Source organism: Siniperca chuatsi, linkage group LG19 (assembly GCF_020085105.1).
Source record: "Siniperca chuatsi isolate FFG_IHB_CAS linkage group LG19, ASM2008510v1, whole genome shotgun sequence".
NCBI classification, from domain to species: domain Eukaryota; kingdom Metazoa; phylum Chordata; class Actinopteri; order Centrarchiformes; family Sinipercidae; genus Siniperca; species Siniperca chuatsi.
This window is the reverse complement of record NC_058060.1, coordinates 17,302,132-17,317,412: the sequence shown is the minus strand read 5'-3', so window position 1 is coordinate 17,317,412 and position 15,281 is coordinate 17,302,132. Positions and strand designations below refer to the sequence as shown.

The following is a 15,281-nucleotide window of genomic DNA, read 5'->3' as shown; positions in this document are numbered from 1 at the left end:
GTATAGGTGGCAGAACTGTTGTCATTTAAGAATGAGATTGCAAAATCACAGCTTTAATACTATTAATCGTGCAGCACTGTAGTGAACTCAGAATAACACTGGAAACGAGGGGAAATTCTTTTAAAGCCATAGAATTCAAATTTAAAAAAGGCAAATAAAAAGCACTTGAGTGACAGTGGATTAACCTACCTTGCACAGAGGATGATGTGGGCCCTCTGAAATGGGGGTTAATGTGGATATTTTTGGGCTGTGGAGGCTGCTGCTGGTGATGCTGGGGGAAGTTGGGTGGCGGGGAGCTCATCATTCGTGGTGGCGGCTCCATCTGGGGCCGCAACGGTGGGGAGCGGTGAGCCATGTGCGGGGGGATGAGGGGCTGAAGGGGCTGCTGGGCCAGCGGGCGACCATGCTCTTGGAAGGGAGGAGGTCCTCTTGGACGCGAAGGGTGGTGCTGCTGGGACTGGAGTTGCTGCTGATGAAGCTGATGAGGAGGAGGCATTCGGGATGGCTGCTAATTGGCAAGAGATAGGGAAACGGAGAGGAGGGAAAACCAAAACAACCTGTCAAAACACATTTCTTTCTGGGAAGATTCTGCTATCGCTGCTTGCAGCCATGCGATGACACACCAACAAGTCAATTCACCAGCAAGATTGAAGATGGCATCCTAAAGAAATTTTATGCAAGGCTCCCCTGAAGATTAAAAGTACATGTGTTCTTTAGAATTTGTCATAGTGACATAAAACTGAAGGTAACCTTGGTGGGATCACAATCTATATTTTTAAAGTGAGCTACAGCCATTAAGAAGAAGAAACAAAGACCAATGCCAAAAGTCAGTTGTCTGCTAGCATTGGAATATATCAACCAGGGATGCACCAACTGATGTGATGTTTCAAATGGGTCTTTGATAATTGGCCAGTGTTTAAGCTACCAAACAAACAAACAAACAAACATGCCAGTGACCAAATTAATCAAGTGGTTAAACATACAGTATGTTGCAAAACGTATGAGCTCATTAAACAGCAGTCAGCAGAGTGTTTGTGGTGTTGGCATCCTGTCCATTTGTCATTAAATTTTAATTTCCAGTCTAGCTGTTGTGCTTGGAATTTTACAGCCTATTATCATCATCAAATAAAAAATCCAAAATAATGGGAGAGCTGGACTGAAATTCCACGCAGCCTTGAGAAAAATTGCTTCAACACAATGGCATATTGGTATTTTATCATTTATGTACAATACTTTTGCGCACTTTCACACAATATAGCCTTGGGTAAAATGCAGTTTCATTCAGTGATCAAATCAAAAATAACAAAAAATGGAAATGTGGTATTAAAAGGAAGTGATTATGGTAACGACTAAACCTGGCCCAATTCTTAAATCAGATAACCTTCCACCATGTTACCGAAGATCATTACTACTAGTTCTTTTTATTAAAGGTTATTAAGGGTGCTCCGATTAATTGGCCACCGATTGTAATCGGCCAATATTCGTTCTAAATAGTTTGATCAGCGTTCTCTGAAAACTATATATTCTATATTAACGGCCAGTGATCCATTTTAGCATTTCACAGTAAACAGAGAGAGAAAGTGAGATGTTAACCAGAAACATGGATATTTTACAAGCATGGACCAGGTAAAGCAACAGTTACCACAGCTGTTGGTGCCACGATGTAATTCGGTACCATGTTGGTTTCGATCGTTTTGATATGCTACGTCATTAACAACAAGCCTTCTCCACACGCGGCTCATCTGCTGCACCCCCCCAAAACACCACACACACAATTACAGAAACACTGTATATTTGTTAAGCTCTAAGCTGCTCCCAATAACCAAGCATAGGCTATATCGTGAATTGTAATACTTCATAAGCATTGTTAAGAATAGTTAAATAAATAAATAAATAATGTTACACAATAAACAGAAGGCTTCAAATGTACCCCATGATCGGTATCGGCTGATACTGCCTCCAACTATCGGGGCCAAAAATCTTGATCGGAGCACCCTTATAGGTTACATATTCAAAGTGTCTTTTTCCCTAGACCTTCAAAAGGTCTTGTAGGAACTGATGAACCATGTAAATCAAAGGATTAAATGCTTGGAGTGATATCTAATAATAAAAGCCCGCAAGAAACTAAATCCTGGGCAAAGAACAAATTTAATTTTGTATAATATTGTCTAAATGGACTACTGCCAAATGATTTGCTATAATCCATATATCAACATTGATATGGGTGAGTGTTTTTACTTTTTTCATGCGTAAACGACCATAGCTTGGAGGTCTTGGATAGTAAAGAGAGCAGCAGCGAACAAAACACGTCAAGTACAAAGACACCCACCCTCGTAACTGTGACGAATACAAGAAGGTAAAAAGTCGAACCATTTCAAATCATCTTATCCAGTGAAGGCCTTATGCTCCCTTTAACTACTCTCCAAGAAGAGTGGTTCAGTACTGAGTGATGCGTTACTCAGCGTAGCCAAATAGATGATCCCTTAAAAGTTGTTGAGGTGGATAACTGTACAATGGCTTACCTGCATGCCCATATTTCCCATCAGGGGGAGCCTCTGGTCATTCATTCTTCCTCTGTTTCCATCTCTAAAATCTACCATTCCAAAAGCTTGGAAGCCTCCTCTTCCTCTGCCTCCTCGCCCTCCTCCTCTGCCTCGGCCTCCAAAACGGTTTTGTTTCTTTTGCCGTTCTTGTTCCTCAAACTCCATCAGATCTTGCTTGGCCTTCTCTGACAGTTCTAATGATAGGTGGAACGGGAAAACAGAAAAACTTGAAGATGGGATAAAAAAATACAGGTTCAAGTTCAATGTAAAGCTACTATAGTGTAGAGGAGAGATTCAAGATCAGACAATATTTTAGGGATTCACTCCCGCTGTTACTGAATGAAGTATAAATTATGCCCAGCAGGAACAATTTGTACCTAGTGTCTCAGGGATATTCCTCCTTTTACTGCATGCATCACCCAACCGCACAACAGCCCCATCCTTTCTCTCAGATTTGAATCGTATCCGACCAGACTCTTCATCTTCCTCATCCTCCTCATCTGATTCCTCTTTTGTTTCTTCTCCAGGCACAGCTTCACTTTCAACCTGAAGACATTTTCAGAGGTTAAAAACAAAAGTCTACCTTTCTAACGCATATCCATCACCATTTTTACAATGGGCACAACTGTGTGCAAATTCGTGTTAGTGGTGACACATTTCAGTTGCTTGTGTTTAACTTTATTATGGTTTGCAGTGCATCACTAAATCTCATCTCCTGTACTGTTGTCTAGACCTGAAACAGTTAGCCGATTAATCCATTAGGTTTGCTGTGATTCACTGCAGGTATGTTACCGCTGGTAGAGGGGGGAGGGGCTGGTTTGTCTCAGCCAGCAACAAGTTTATAAGAATTTGCCAAATTTTAAAATATGTGACAAACTAAACAGTTAGACTGCATACAGACAGCTTTCGTTTTAGCTTGTAACAATTCGCTATTAGCCAAGCTAGCGTGCTGTGCTTGTGTAAACATAGCGCTGGTGGATTAGACTGCGAACAGAGCAGATTAAATTAAAATATCGCTTTCTACAAGTTCACGTTTATGCTTGTTGAACAGGTATATTGATAAAGTACTGGTGTGTGTGTGTGTGTGTGTGTGTGTCTTTGTGCTCAGCCGACACAAAGAGCAGGTAAGAGGCTGTGGTCTGCAAATAAATTACACAGAGAGGTTTCTTTAGTTTATTTATATGATTTCAACACGGATTTGTTGTTCACAATGTAGAATTGTCGCAGAAAAAATAGGGTGTATCCCCTGGATAGTGAGTTTACTGCGTCCTTTCGGATTTTAATGCATCAGAGACAGAGGACGCATACCTAGCAACATCACTGAGATTCTATAAACTATACTGTATGTTTGATAACGGCTCAAGCCTGATGTTTCCATAGCATTTATTTCTATTGTTGCGTATTTATCTGTTTTTGTATATTGTGAATTTTGTATATTTAATGTGCTTATTGTGTTTTTGACTATCTCCATAGACACTGTATCTTTAATTTGTAGTGCATCATATCTAGGACTACAATTCCCTTGATGTCTAGACACACATTCAACTGATTGACACAAGTGTTGCATTAAAGCTAATCAAGTAATGTCCTTTTAACCTTTTGTACTGCTGCATCCACTTGCTATACGTTTTTGCCGTTCTCTGACCAAAAGCTTGCTAATTAAATAACATTTTTGCACAGATTTGAGTGTGCGGATGCTTTTTTTTTTTAATGTGTTTTATAGTCTATAACTCCAGCACCTCAGCTAAGTCTGATACTGAATCAGCAGTTTTCCTCTATTTGGGCTCCAGCTTCTAAAATGTGAATATTCACCTGCTTTCTCAGTCTTCCATGACATCAAACCAAATATCTTTGGGTTTTGGACTGTGAGCTGGACAAAACAAGACATTTGTAGATGACATCTTTAGTTTTAGGGAATAGTGACGGACTTTTTTGGAATTTTATATTTTATAAATTATTAACCGATTAATTAATTGCGTCCAGTTACGTAATGTTATAGTTCCCTCAAACAATGGAACATTATAACGAAGATGCGTATCAGAGGGGATTTAGAAGTGGGACAGGGTCCGACATAACCGATGGCCCGAGGCCGGTATAAGTTTATGCAGAGCAAATTGATTGGGGCCGACTGGTCCGCTTATGAAAAGACGGTTGCTCTTCTTTAAGAACGGAGTGGATGTTTGAGCCCAATATATTACCAGTGTGTCATGTCGAAGGTAAATTAAAGTTCAGAACTACTGTAAATCTGCTCATTATAATGTTTAGACCCAAAACGTTATTGAGGGTGTCATGTCATATAGCAGTCTAATATTAGCCCTATTATGAGACACAGGCTGAGGTACTTGTGGCTAGCTAGCAATGTAGCCAGCTGCATGGGCTCAACAGCTACAGTACTCACGTTAATATAAAAATCTGAAAATACTGACGTGACCATACAGTCGTCCTTTCTCCCTGTAGCCATTGTTGCGCTTAGGTGTTTTTTATAATCTGCTATGAGATTTGTTTTCAGCAAGAAAACACTTTGACTAATGTTAGGTCAACACTATGCTAACACTAATGCTAGCTAATGTCAACTTTTACTGTAGCTGTCTGTCTAATGTCGAGCGCTGTGGGTTTTAATAGCATCGCTACAATGTACTATATACTTTGTAATGTCTTATAGTGTAAGGATGATTGAAATGTAATTTTACGTTAAGTGTTGCAATATAGGGCCCCTATAATTATTAAATGATTGGGGGGGGGAAGGGTTACCTAAAGCTAGCTAGCCATATCCCAAGATTACCATAGATAACGTTCCATGAAACATCACTGCACAAAGTAACCTAAATCTATAGCTAATATATATATGTTGCAAAATGAATTCATTACTCTATAACAAAATATTCATCACTTGATATGACTGAGTCTGAGTCTCCCTCCACTCGACCATGAAATATGCAGGTTGTGCAACGAACTCTCAACCACTGGAATGGAATGGGAGGGGAGAGCGCCATCTAGTGGCTGGATGTTATCAATGTTATCAATAGCACCTTTAACACTATATGGAAATCTTCAAACCTTCTGCAATTAAAAAAAACTACTTTATACATGAAACTACACTGCTACACTGATATAACTAAAGACTAGTATGTTCATACAATGAGCTATGATGAAGAGTAACAAACATAAATGGTTAACCATCTGCACCCTCTATGCTGGGTTTCAAAAAAATGTAATCAATTCATAGCAACAAAAAGTGGAAGGTGTTGTATGGAGGGTCTCAGCATACCTCCTCTGTGTCAAAGACCTGAGAGCCCTCGACTGTGTCTTCCTCCTCCTCTTCCTGCTGCTCTTCTCCCCCTACCTCTTCCCCCTCGGGGTCCTCCTCCTGTTGGACTCCGTGTTCATCCATGGGCTGATCATTATAGGAGATTTGATATTCATCATCCTTTAAAGATCACATGGATAATATGTATTGATTAGCTAGAGTAGTAACAATGCTTCGATAAGGATCAGCAATGGCCAACTGTAATTCAGCCATTGCTGTCTCTGTTGAAAATAAAAATATCCATTTATGCTAAGCAATGCCATTATATATATATATATATATATATATATATATATATATATATATATATATATATATATATATATATATATATATATATATATATATATATATATATATAAGAGATGCAAGGATGGGTTCAACTGACATCCAAGAGCAAATTTTATGAAATATGGATATATATAAACATGGATGTACATTTTTATCTAATTTGAATAGCAAAAATAAATAAAGTGGGCTTAATGATGCTATACTTGTGCAATTTGGAAGGATAGAAATGTAACTTTTTTTAAAAATAAGAAATAAAGGACAAAAATCATACAGAGCATAAAGGCAAACATTAAAATGTTATGGAGAGGATTTTGGAGAGACACGATGTAGCCCCCCCCAAAACCCAAATTACCATAACAGTGGGAGCCAGGCTTCATTACTATTCCTGACAGCATTTGAAATTCAATGAGATGTAAATGTTTGACATGATATACAGAAATGTAGGCACAGATAAAAACACTCCTCCCCAGTTCAATGATGGTGAAAATATCATTGACTGACTCCTCACAAATCACTCAGTTATTGGCTGCACTGTAAGTTCATGACTCCATGCCAAAAACATCACACAGACATAAACATTCTGGGAGATGACAATTCAGTTTTTACTACTCCATAAGAAAATTTCAGTTCAACTCATGATGCAATAATTTCATATAATCCCAAATACACACCTCAGTCATTCCAGAAAACCAACAAGCACCTTCTACTGGTTTAGGAGTTGCTAGTAATTCAAACATCCTATCTGTATAACACCCTCTAACAAAAACTCATTTCTAAATAAGGTCAGACTGTAGGTCACACCATGGTGTTTGGTGTTGCGCTCCATTAACCTGCCAAACAGCAGCACATATTAATGCAGGAAAAGAAAAAAAAAAACACTCCCAGCAAACCAGATGGATGGACAGGCTGCCCCAAGGGAACACAACAGCTTAATCCTTTAAACTGTTCCACATAGTACTCAATGAATACCATGGCGAGCAAAATGTCAAGGCCAGGCAGTAGTGACCGTGTAAACAGTTATTACACATAATACAAATACACATCCACACCTGCAGACATTTCCCAAAATCCAAAATAGGCATCCACTTGTGCCGCACACCCTCAGTAAGAAGGTCAACATCTTATCTTTGTTTGGAGAAAGGAGGTAGGCTAATATATCTCTGTCAGATGCCAAACACCATCACACCCTGGTAAATGGACCATAACGGACATTTGCACATGGATCTGGTCTTATCTTTGATCCTCTCAGTCCTGGCTAAGAGGGAAGGGAAACAAATAAAAGGGAAACTCGCATCAATCATTAGAAAACTGTATGGGGTGTCCTCAGGAAGGTCAATAATCTTTTCACCTGCATGAGACTTTATCAGATCCAGTCTAAAGCCCGAGATAAAAGCCCCCCACATTAACCTCCGCCGATTGGCAGCATATCTCCCCAACACAAAGCAGCTTCTTACTCCCCCAAAGATACAGGGCCCAAGGTCACAATGGCACAGGGATTTGGAGGCGACAGCAGAGCATTACCTCATGCCAAACAAGCTGTCTACACAAACTTTGTCAGCAAGATGGAGAAATTAACTGGCAGGAAGTGACAATGAATCTAATCCTCCCCTGCCCAAAAACGGCAACAAACATATCCTTCTCCTGAATGGATTTTCAATCCTGACTGTCCCCTTACCGAGACAAGAAAACTGACATTATCTCTTGGATACAATAGAGTTAGACAGAAAAAGGGAGTGTGAGGATGTGTATGTGTACGTGCATCTGCAGGCTTTTACGTGTGAGTAAGCAAATGTGAGAACTCACTTGAAATTCACCATCTATGGGCTCATTGATTTGTATGTCTAGCACTTCATCCTGGTAGCCATCGTCACCCTCAGCTTGCTCTCCAGTGTATTCCATTTGGTCTTCAGGCATCTCTGTGTTGCCGTCCTGGCTGTATTCCTCTGTGTACTCCTCTTCCCCCTCTTGCTGGTACCCCTCCTCCTCTACATCCCCTTCTTCACCCAGGTTCACAACGTCATCTGTGTAGTTTGCTTCCTGTGAGTTGTCCTGCTGGTCATAGGATGTGACCAAGTTGTATGTGGCACTGAGGCTCACATCCTGACCACTGAAAAACAAAAAAAAAAACATTGGGACTTTGCAGAAAACAGAAATGAAGTATGATGGTAAAATATGCAAAATTTGGAGCCTAACTTTGTCAGAATTACAACTAAAAACTTTAAAATGTGGCACCTATGTAATTAGCGTACCTCATATTTACATCTTCATCATCACTTCGCAGAAGGTCATCATTGAGTTCTTCATCTGACACTTCTGAAGGATTCTGAAACCAAAAAAAAGGCACATAATGGTTTGGTCTTTTAAAACTGTATTTTACTCTTCCTCAGTTGTTTGTATGTAAGGTGTGGGGGCAGGGGACCACCTCCAACCCCAAAGGATGCTCTATTCCCATGTGGTGAAGGCAATCTGGGCAGGTCAACACTGTTCTTTTTTGTCCACTGTACTTCCTCCTGGTTCACATCAACACTTCCCCCTGTGGAGGAGCCACCTGCTACAAGTCAACTGTTCACTTCTATTTTCTAAATTTTCTACCAACACTAACACCCAATGTTTTGGATATTATTTTCCATTTCCTGCTTGTAAGCAGAGAAACCATACTGACAAGCCAAGTGTGTTTTAGTACCAAGCATAAAAATAAAAAGTAAACAAAGCAGTGAGACTGAATGAGATTTTGTTTTATCTTACCTTTTTACCTGACAGCCAATCCTCCTCCAACAAATCCTCCTCCAAATCACTTTTAAGGAGAAAAGGCAATAAATAACAGGTTAGAAGAGTCACATAATAGTGCAGAGTATTATGTCTATTTACAAATGATTGAATGCTGGCTTATCTATTTTTTTTGGTAGACTGGTAGGCTTTAATGTCTCTTCCCATAGTCTGATATCCAGGGTATATTAAGCAGGTGGAATACATTGCAATAACAACATTGATTACCATATTTCAAGAGTAATAATCATGTTATTCTGCAATAATAAAGTGCTTGTTTTCACTGTATGTCCCAGTAAGGTATATCAAGTGCTTTTTGTATGTGTGACCAGTCTCAACATTTAACAGTAAAAAAAGTAAACCAGACTAAGTGGTAGTAGACTAAAATAAAGGGTAAAAAGTTGTTCTCTGCACAATACATCTTATCTGTCAATAACCTTAAAACTGACTATCACACTAACACACCACTTAAGCCTGAAGGTAACTGGCTTAACTGGGCAAATTTTGCTACAACCATATTTTTGTGACCTTACAAAGTAAATCGTATTTGTAGTTATTATGGCAACACATAAACTGAAGGATTAAGTGTTCCTTCATGGGATGAAACAATAGGAAGACAGGAGTATTATTCTGCATTTGGCCTGTCTTGATTTTGACTACCTTAGCAAGTTGTGAATTACATACAGCACTCTTCCTGTAGAGACATAAGAACATGATAGGATGATTTACCTCTCTAGATCGTCATCTTCACCTCTCCTCCTGCGTGACCGCTCAGCACCAGGTTTGTCATATTCATCGAAGTCGTAATCTGCAACAGAAAGGCAGCTTTGCTTACAGATTTGCTCCCATCAGAGCAATGGACTATGCTAATAACATGCACCATCATAGGCTGACATCAATCTGTCCTCCTGGCCTGCAAAATCTGAAATGTACAGAGACTATTAGCACACTCGCTACACATGCCTCTCATGCCAATCTGAATCTACAACTTGTGCAGCAAGTACACAAATGCCATGTGTACCAACAGCATGGTACACAGTGGATACTGATAAACACATCATTCTCATGGCTCGTCATGGCTGAATCCAAAAAGAAAGGTATTGTACTATTTTGCCGAGTGTTTTTATCATGTTGGAATTGCCATTTTAAACCTACAGTTTTGCACTTACTTTAATATGTAAACTTTTGTTTATATTTTGTTTTGTGCTGCATTATACAATGACAGACAGTTTGTCAAACTTAAATGAACTTAAATTAAATGGTCTATTTGATTTTTTAGAGAAAATTAATTGTTTAGATTAAAGGATTAAATCAGTAAAATAGTCAATAGATGAAACGATAGAAAAATAGTCGTTACTGGCAGCCCTAATTGAATTGAAGTGTCTCAGTAAGGCCTGTTGCATGCATCTCGAGCCGAGCTCCACAAACATGGACGGGCACCTGCAAACCTCCACAATTACATAATTGCGGCAGGCTTTCGGACCCAGCACATGCTGTCACTGCGAGCTGCAGCAGCCGCCCACCCTGTTAATGATTGCTCGTTGGTCTGTTGTACCCTCCTTCCAATCGCTACCTGATCTGCCTCCTTCAAAAACACACCAATAATCAGATAACCAACTTTATAAAAGACAAGAAGAACACAGAAGCATGTAGAAAACAACACACAAGCTGTACAATGGAAAAACAAAGCCACTGTTGGAAGTTTTAACAAAGAACCATCAGATGCAGTTTTTCCTTGCTTTCTTCTTCTACCATGTGCTTGCTTTAGATTTGTCCATAGCACCCATGCGGACCAAAGTGCAGCTCGCGTGAGTATGCACACAATAGTTGTTGTTGATAGTGCATACACACCCGCGGAGGAGATGGGGTGCAAGTTTCTGCCGGAGTCATTCTGAGAGCTTAAGCTATGACAGTGTTACAGTGAGCCAGCATGCACAATAGCAGGACCCTGAAACCAAAGCAACTAAATGAAATTCAGCCATCATTAATTTTATTATTTACACCTGCACTTTTCTGCTGCGACATGTCAAAATGTCTTCCATGAAAGAGGCATATTACTGGCTTTAAGATGTGGTCATAGATATGGCCAAGATTTAGTCCAAATATGTTGGTTTAACATTTCAGCCTCTGCAATGCTCGAGTCTCTCAAGACCTATTCAGACAAAACTGGCTGATGAAGCTTCTCCATTACAAAAACTGCTAGGAAATGCGGCCTTCTGTTGCATGAATTTCAAAGACAAAGTTGGTGTCTGGTTGGCAGCCTTCAGTATCCCACAATTCATTTTGCACCAGTCAGTGTGCATTCAGGTGATAATCAGTAACTGGTTAATTTAGCAAATTAACTTGACCAAGAGAAAAGTCACTGCATGATGTAAATATTGGAATATATTTTTCTTGCTAGCAGCCTGAATGTTGTTAATCAAAAGGGCAAAACAGAACATTTTTAGTTATATGGACAGATGACCATAACCTGACTATTTGCTTGTTGTCATATTTGAAGTTCAAACTTCATACTCCAAACTGAGTATGTATTATTGGTATTCACACTCATTTTCACATTTAGTCAGTTTTAGACAACTTTCTGTTCAAGTGTGAAATATTAAGTGTATAACTGTAAAGGTTTGATGAGGACTACCCGAATACACCATCAGAATTTGTCTCTGTGAGGCTGTCTCATCTGGAGAAGAGGTGAAGGTCCAACCTGGCCTCAGGTCCCCTGAAGGACCAACCTCCATAAGCCACATCCACATTTTTAGTGAGCTAATGTGTTCACAAGCAAGGTGCATGTATTTCACCACCTCAACTCAAATCCCCTATATAGACTCAGACTATAACTGACATGCTAAGTATCTTCTGAAGGCCACTACAGCACAAGGCTAATCAAAAAAGACAAAGCAAATGTGGAATAAAAACACCGCGTAAACTGCGTCATACACTGGTGCCCTTATACACATGTGCCGTGGTGAGTTCAGTCCCAACCCTGGCGACAAGGCCAGATAATAAAAATCAATGCTTGTGACTAAGAGTTAGGTAACTTAAGTTAAAATGGCCAAAGAACTGCGTGTTCTTTCTAAACGATTGCCTTGTGCGGAATCGGATCAAGGACAGCTTATCAGCAATGTTGCGGCGGCTAACTTTAGCTTACATTTGAGCCCAAACACCTGACGTTATGGAGTCATTATTCACTTTAAAACATCATGTAAACAATTTTAACATTTCAAGAGTAACTTTAATATTGCAAACAGGACGACAGAATTACTCTCGATCAGTTATTCAAGTATGAAATGTGTTCTCATCAGTTAGGAGTTACAAGCTGGCTAGCTAGCTAGCCAGCTAAATTGCGTATGACATTTGCAAGCTCAGCTGCTAACAACCTCAAACCGGAAATTTGATGCTGACATTAGCCCGCGACTTGGCCCTGAATTCACTCGTTTAGCTTGTGGGTAATATAATTCAATGAATACAAACTCTCACGCTAAGTTATATCATATTAATAAACTTCTGTTTACAACCAGGAGTGTCGATCATTGGTGATCACTGATTGTTCAAGGTAAAGCTAATTTAACCTAAACATAGCTGAGGTCCATTATGTGGCCTACCGTCAATACAGCCGTGTTTTAAACCGTTGTTAATAGCAGCTAGCCATGTTAGCTAACTTAGCTACATAGCTAACTTAGCACTGTCGACAAAAACCGCTGACATTACTCACCCTGAGCGTTAGCTGACATGGTGCAAGGCGCGTCCCGCTAAGAGCCTATTACAAAACTGGAGAGTGCATTTAATCTTTAGTATTTAACCATTATGACGGTATAACACTGAGACTGACAAGAGGATAGCTTCTATGCGGCAACGATTTCCATCCACGACCAGAATACAAACATGGCAGACTTGTGTTTGCAGCCAGCGATGATGCATTGTGGGTGGGAAACACCAGCTCCCCCGATCGGTTTGCTGCACAAAAACATGCTGCCTGACAGGTCAGGGAAACACACTGGCTGACTATTATGAATCCTACGTGTATCTGCCCTCCACAACTGCATGTCGTCCATTACAAGTGTTTGTTGTGAAAAATACGTTTGTTATATAATTCAATATTGATTCTATAGACACGTGCCTCATTAATAGGCTTAATTCATTAATTATAAGTTTAGAAATTCTACTGGACCTACAGGTAGGCTATGAATATACAGTATATCCTCATGAGTTTCTTTCTTAACAATGAATTGGAAACACAAAATGTTTCTACACATACAGTAAATGCCTTGCACTCAAGTTTGGCATGACCCTTGTAAATGTCAGTACAGTTAGTGGCTTTATACAAAATATATATATTATAAAAAATATTTAAAAAACTAAGGGTTGCCACCTTTAATATGACATCTGCATATTCAATATTACTTTGTTCTCCGTGCTAACTATTTACAAATAATTATACCAACATGTGTAATCCTGACCTTCTAGTGAGAACTGTGTATGAAAAGATATTTATATTTGTATTGTATTGTAATATAACGATGGCCATTCTATAGAACAGAATACAAACTGCATTGTTATTAATCTATTATGTTTTCTTCTGTTTGCTTTAAGGAGGTATGAAATTCTTATTATGCTACATAAACACCAGGGCACAAGGATAGCATGACGGAGCTTTCTGTGTTTAACAGTAAGTATAAAATGTGCAGATACTGTCACAGAATCACGAGATTCAAACTGAGAAGGTCGGTCATTCGAATAAAAGACTGATTCTCATATGATAGCTGATATTATTACAATACAAAAATATTATTACAACAATATTATGATCTGATTTATACGTGCATGCTTCACATACATCTTAACTGATGTGGCTAGTTCTACTTCATTCAACGCTGTGCAGTATTAGGTTTGGATCATCATCGTGCAGGGTTGACTGGCACTGGTCAGGGTTCAAATATGAGACATACTGTAGGTTGTTCCTACAATGGGGTTTCTGACCTGCTTTGAGTAGAGTTGTCCGAAGGTGACATGAGTTTGACACGTCTGTATGGACTTAACTCACTTTAACCAGTCCCAGCTTTTTTTTACCATTGGAGGCAAGTTTAATAGCACAGTTTAAAAAATATGACCATTCTTGGTTTATATTTTAGTGCTACATCAAAGATGCCATATGTATAAATGCTTGCCCTTTTAAAATATTGGTTAATTTGGCTGAAATTTAAAATGGTGCTTAATCTTTATTCAAGTCAGTCCTTTGATTTTTCTTCCCTGTAAGGTCAAAGCCTTTTTAGTTTTTTCCTCTTTCGTGCTTAAGTCTGGGAGTCAAAGTTGTTGTCTGAGTCTACAGCTAGACTACAGCAGAATTCTAACCCCCAAATTCCTCCTGGGCTGACAAACGTCAACAAAGACCCCGAGAGACACCAAAGAGAGGTGAGCAGTGAACTGAAGCCTCATTGTATTGGCTCATTATGGGGTCCCGCAGTGAGGAAGAAGCTATTTTGTAGCACCACAAGGTCAATATCTGAAAGCCAGGGCGATGGAGGGGATCAGCCGTGAGATTTTTAATTTGAGAAAGCGTAAAGGGGCTTTCCTAGTGAAAGACAGTCTGTGAATTCTAATGGACTGTTGGGATTGTACAGAAAAGATGTCGAGTTGGCAAATGTTTTCCTTTTCTCTTTAAAAGTAATATGAAATGCAATTTATCCGCAGTGTTGCACGCTCCCAGACTCCCAGCTCCTTGTATGTCTTGTGCAGTTACTGCTGAATTCAAGGTAATCAGGCTAATATTTATAATAGTGTGCAAGTTAAAACAAAAATAAAAAATTGCAAGGGCCCAGTGCTGTTGCTCTTTTATTTACATGCTTTCTTAACTTTCTAAAAGTCTGATGTTTTAGCCTCCCAAACTCAAATTTTTTCTGTTGTATGTACATGCACAAGCTCATGGTTCCAGTTTTTCTCCTTGAAATGAATGCAGGTGCAATTCATATCAATATGTATTCCACGCCTTATTAAATATTCACTCTAAACAGCTGTTTCCAAAGCTGTATGAGATATTTCTATGCTCCCTGGATTCACTTTCCCAGGAATTTTGATTTTACTTCCAAATAGATGTGAAAAGGGGAGCTGTCACACTCTATTATGGTGACCTCAATGATTCTGTGCCCTATCCAAATCCAGCGGTTTTCCATAACAATGCAAAATAAAGGGTGCAAAGCCGAAGGAGACAAGACTTGTTATTTTCCACCCAAAGGACAGAGGTTCTTTACAACAAACTTGTCTGTACGCCTTGTGTATTCTTTGACAGAATTTAAATCCAACTTGGAAGTTGTTTTGTGTGAGACAATAAGTTTTTGCTGTCGATTCATAAGGATCAGCAACTGTCTTGAGAAAGTTTTACT

At 39.3% G+C, this 15,281-nt stretch overlaps 1 protein-coding gene across 6 annotated transcripts in view; it reads right to left on the bottom strand.

The window, feature by feature from the left end:
• Positions 1–12,901, bottom strand: part of rbm33a (RNA binding motif protein 33a) — a 29,526-nt gene extending 16,625 nt beyond the window's left edge. For 4 of the 6 annotated variants that reach the window (XM_044176285.1, XM_044176288.1, XM_044176287.1 and 1 more), the window contains exons 1-9: positions 12,617–12,901; positions 9,637–9,715; positions 8,887–8,935; positions 8,391–8,464; positions 7,945–8,248; positions 5,812–5,970; positions 2,921–3,089; positions 2,523–2,737; positions 190–508 (exon numbers count right to left, since the gene is read on the bottom strand). In XM_044176285.1, coding sequence (XP_044032220.1) covers positions 190–508; positions 2,523–2,737; positions 2,921–3,089; positions 5,812–5,970; positions 7,945–8,248; positions 8,391–8,464; positions 8,887–8,935; positions 9,637–9,715; positions 12,617–12,635 — 1,387 coding nt within the window. In that variant the 5' untranslated portion in view covers positions 12,636–12,901. The remainder of the gene's footprint in view (positions 1–189; positions 509–2,522; positions 2,738–2,920; positions 3,090–5,811; positions 5,971–7,944; positions 8,249–8,390; positions 8,465–8,886; positions 8,936–9,636; positions 9,716–12,616) is intronic. The other 2 variants (XM_044176286.1, XM_044176289.1) reach the window with 2 other exon arrangements.
• Positions 12,902–15,281: the final 2,380 nt, after the last annotated feature.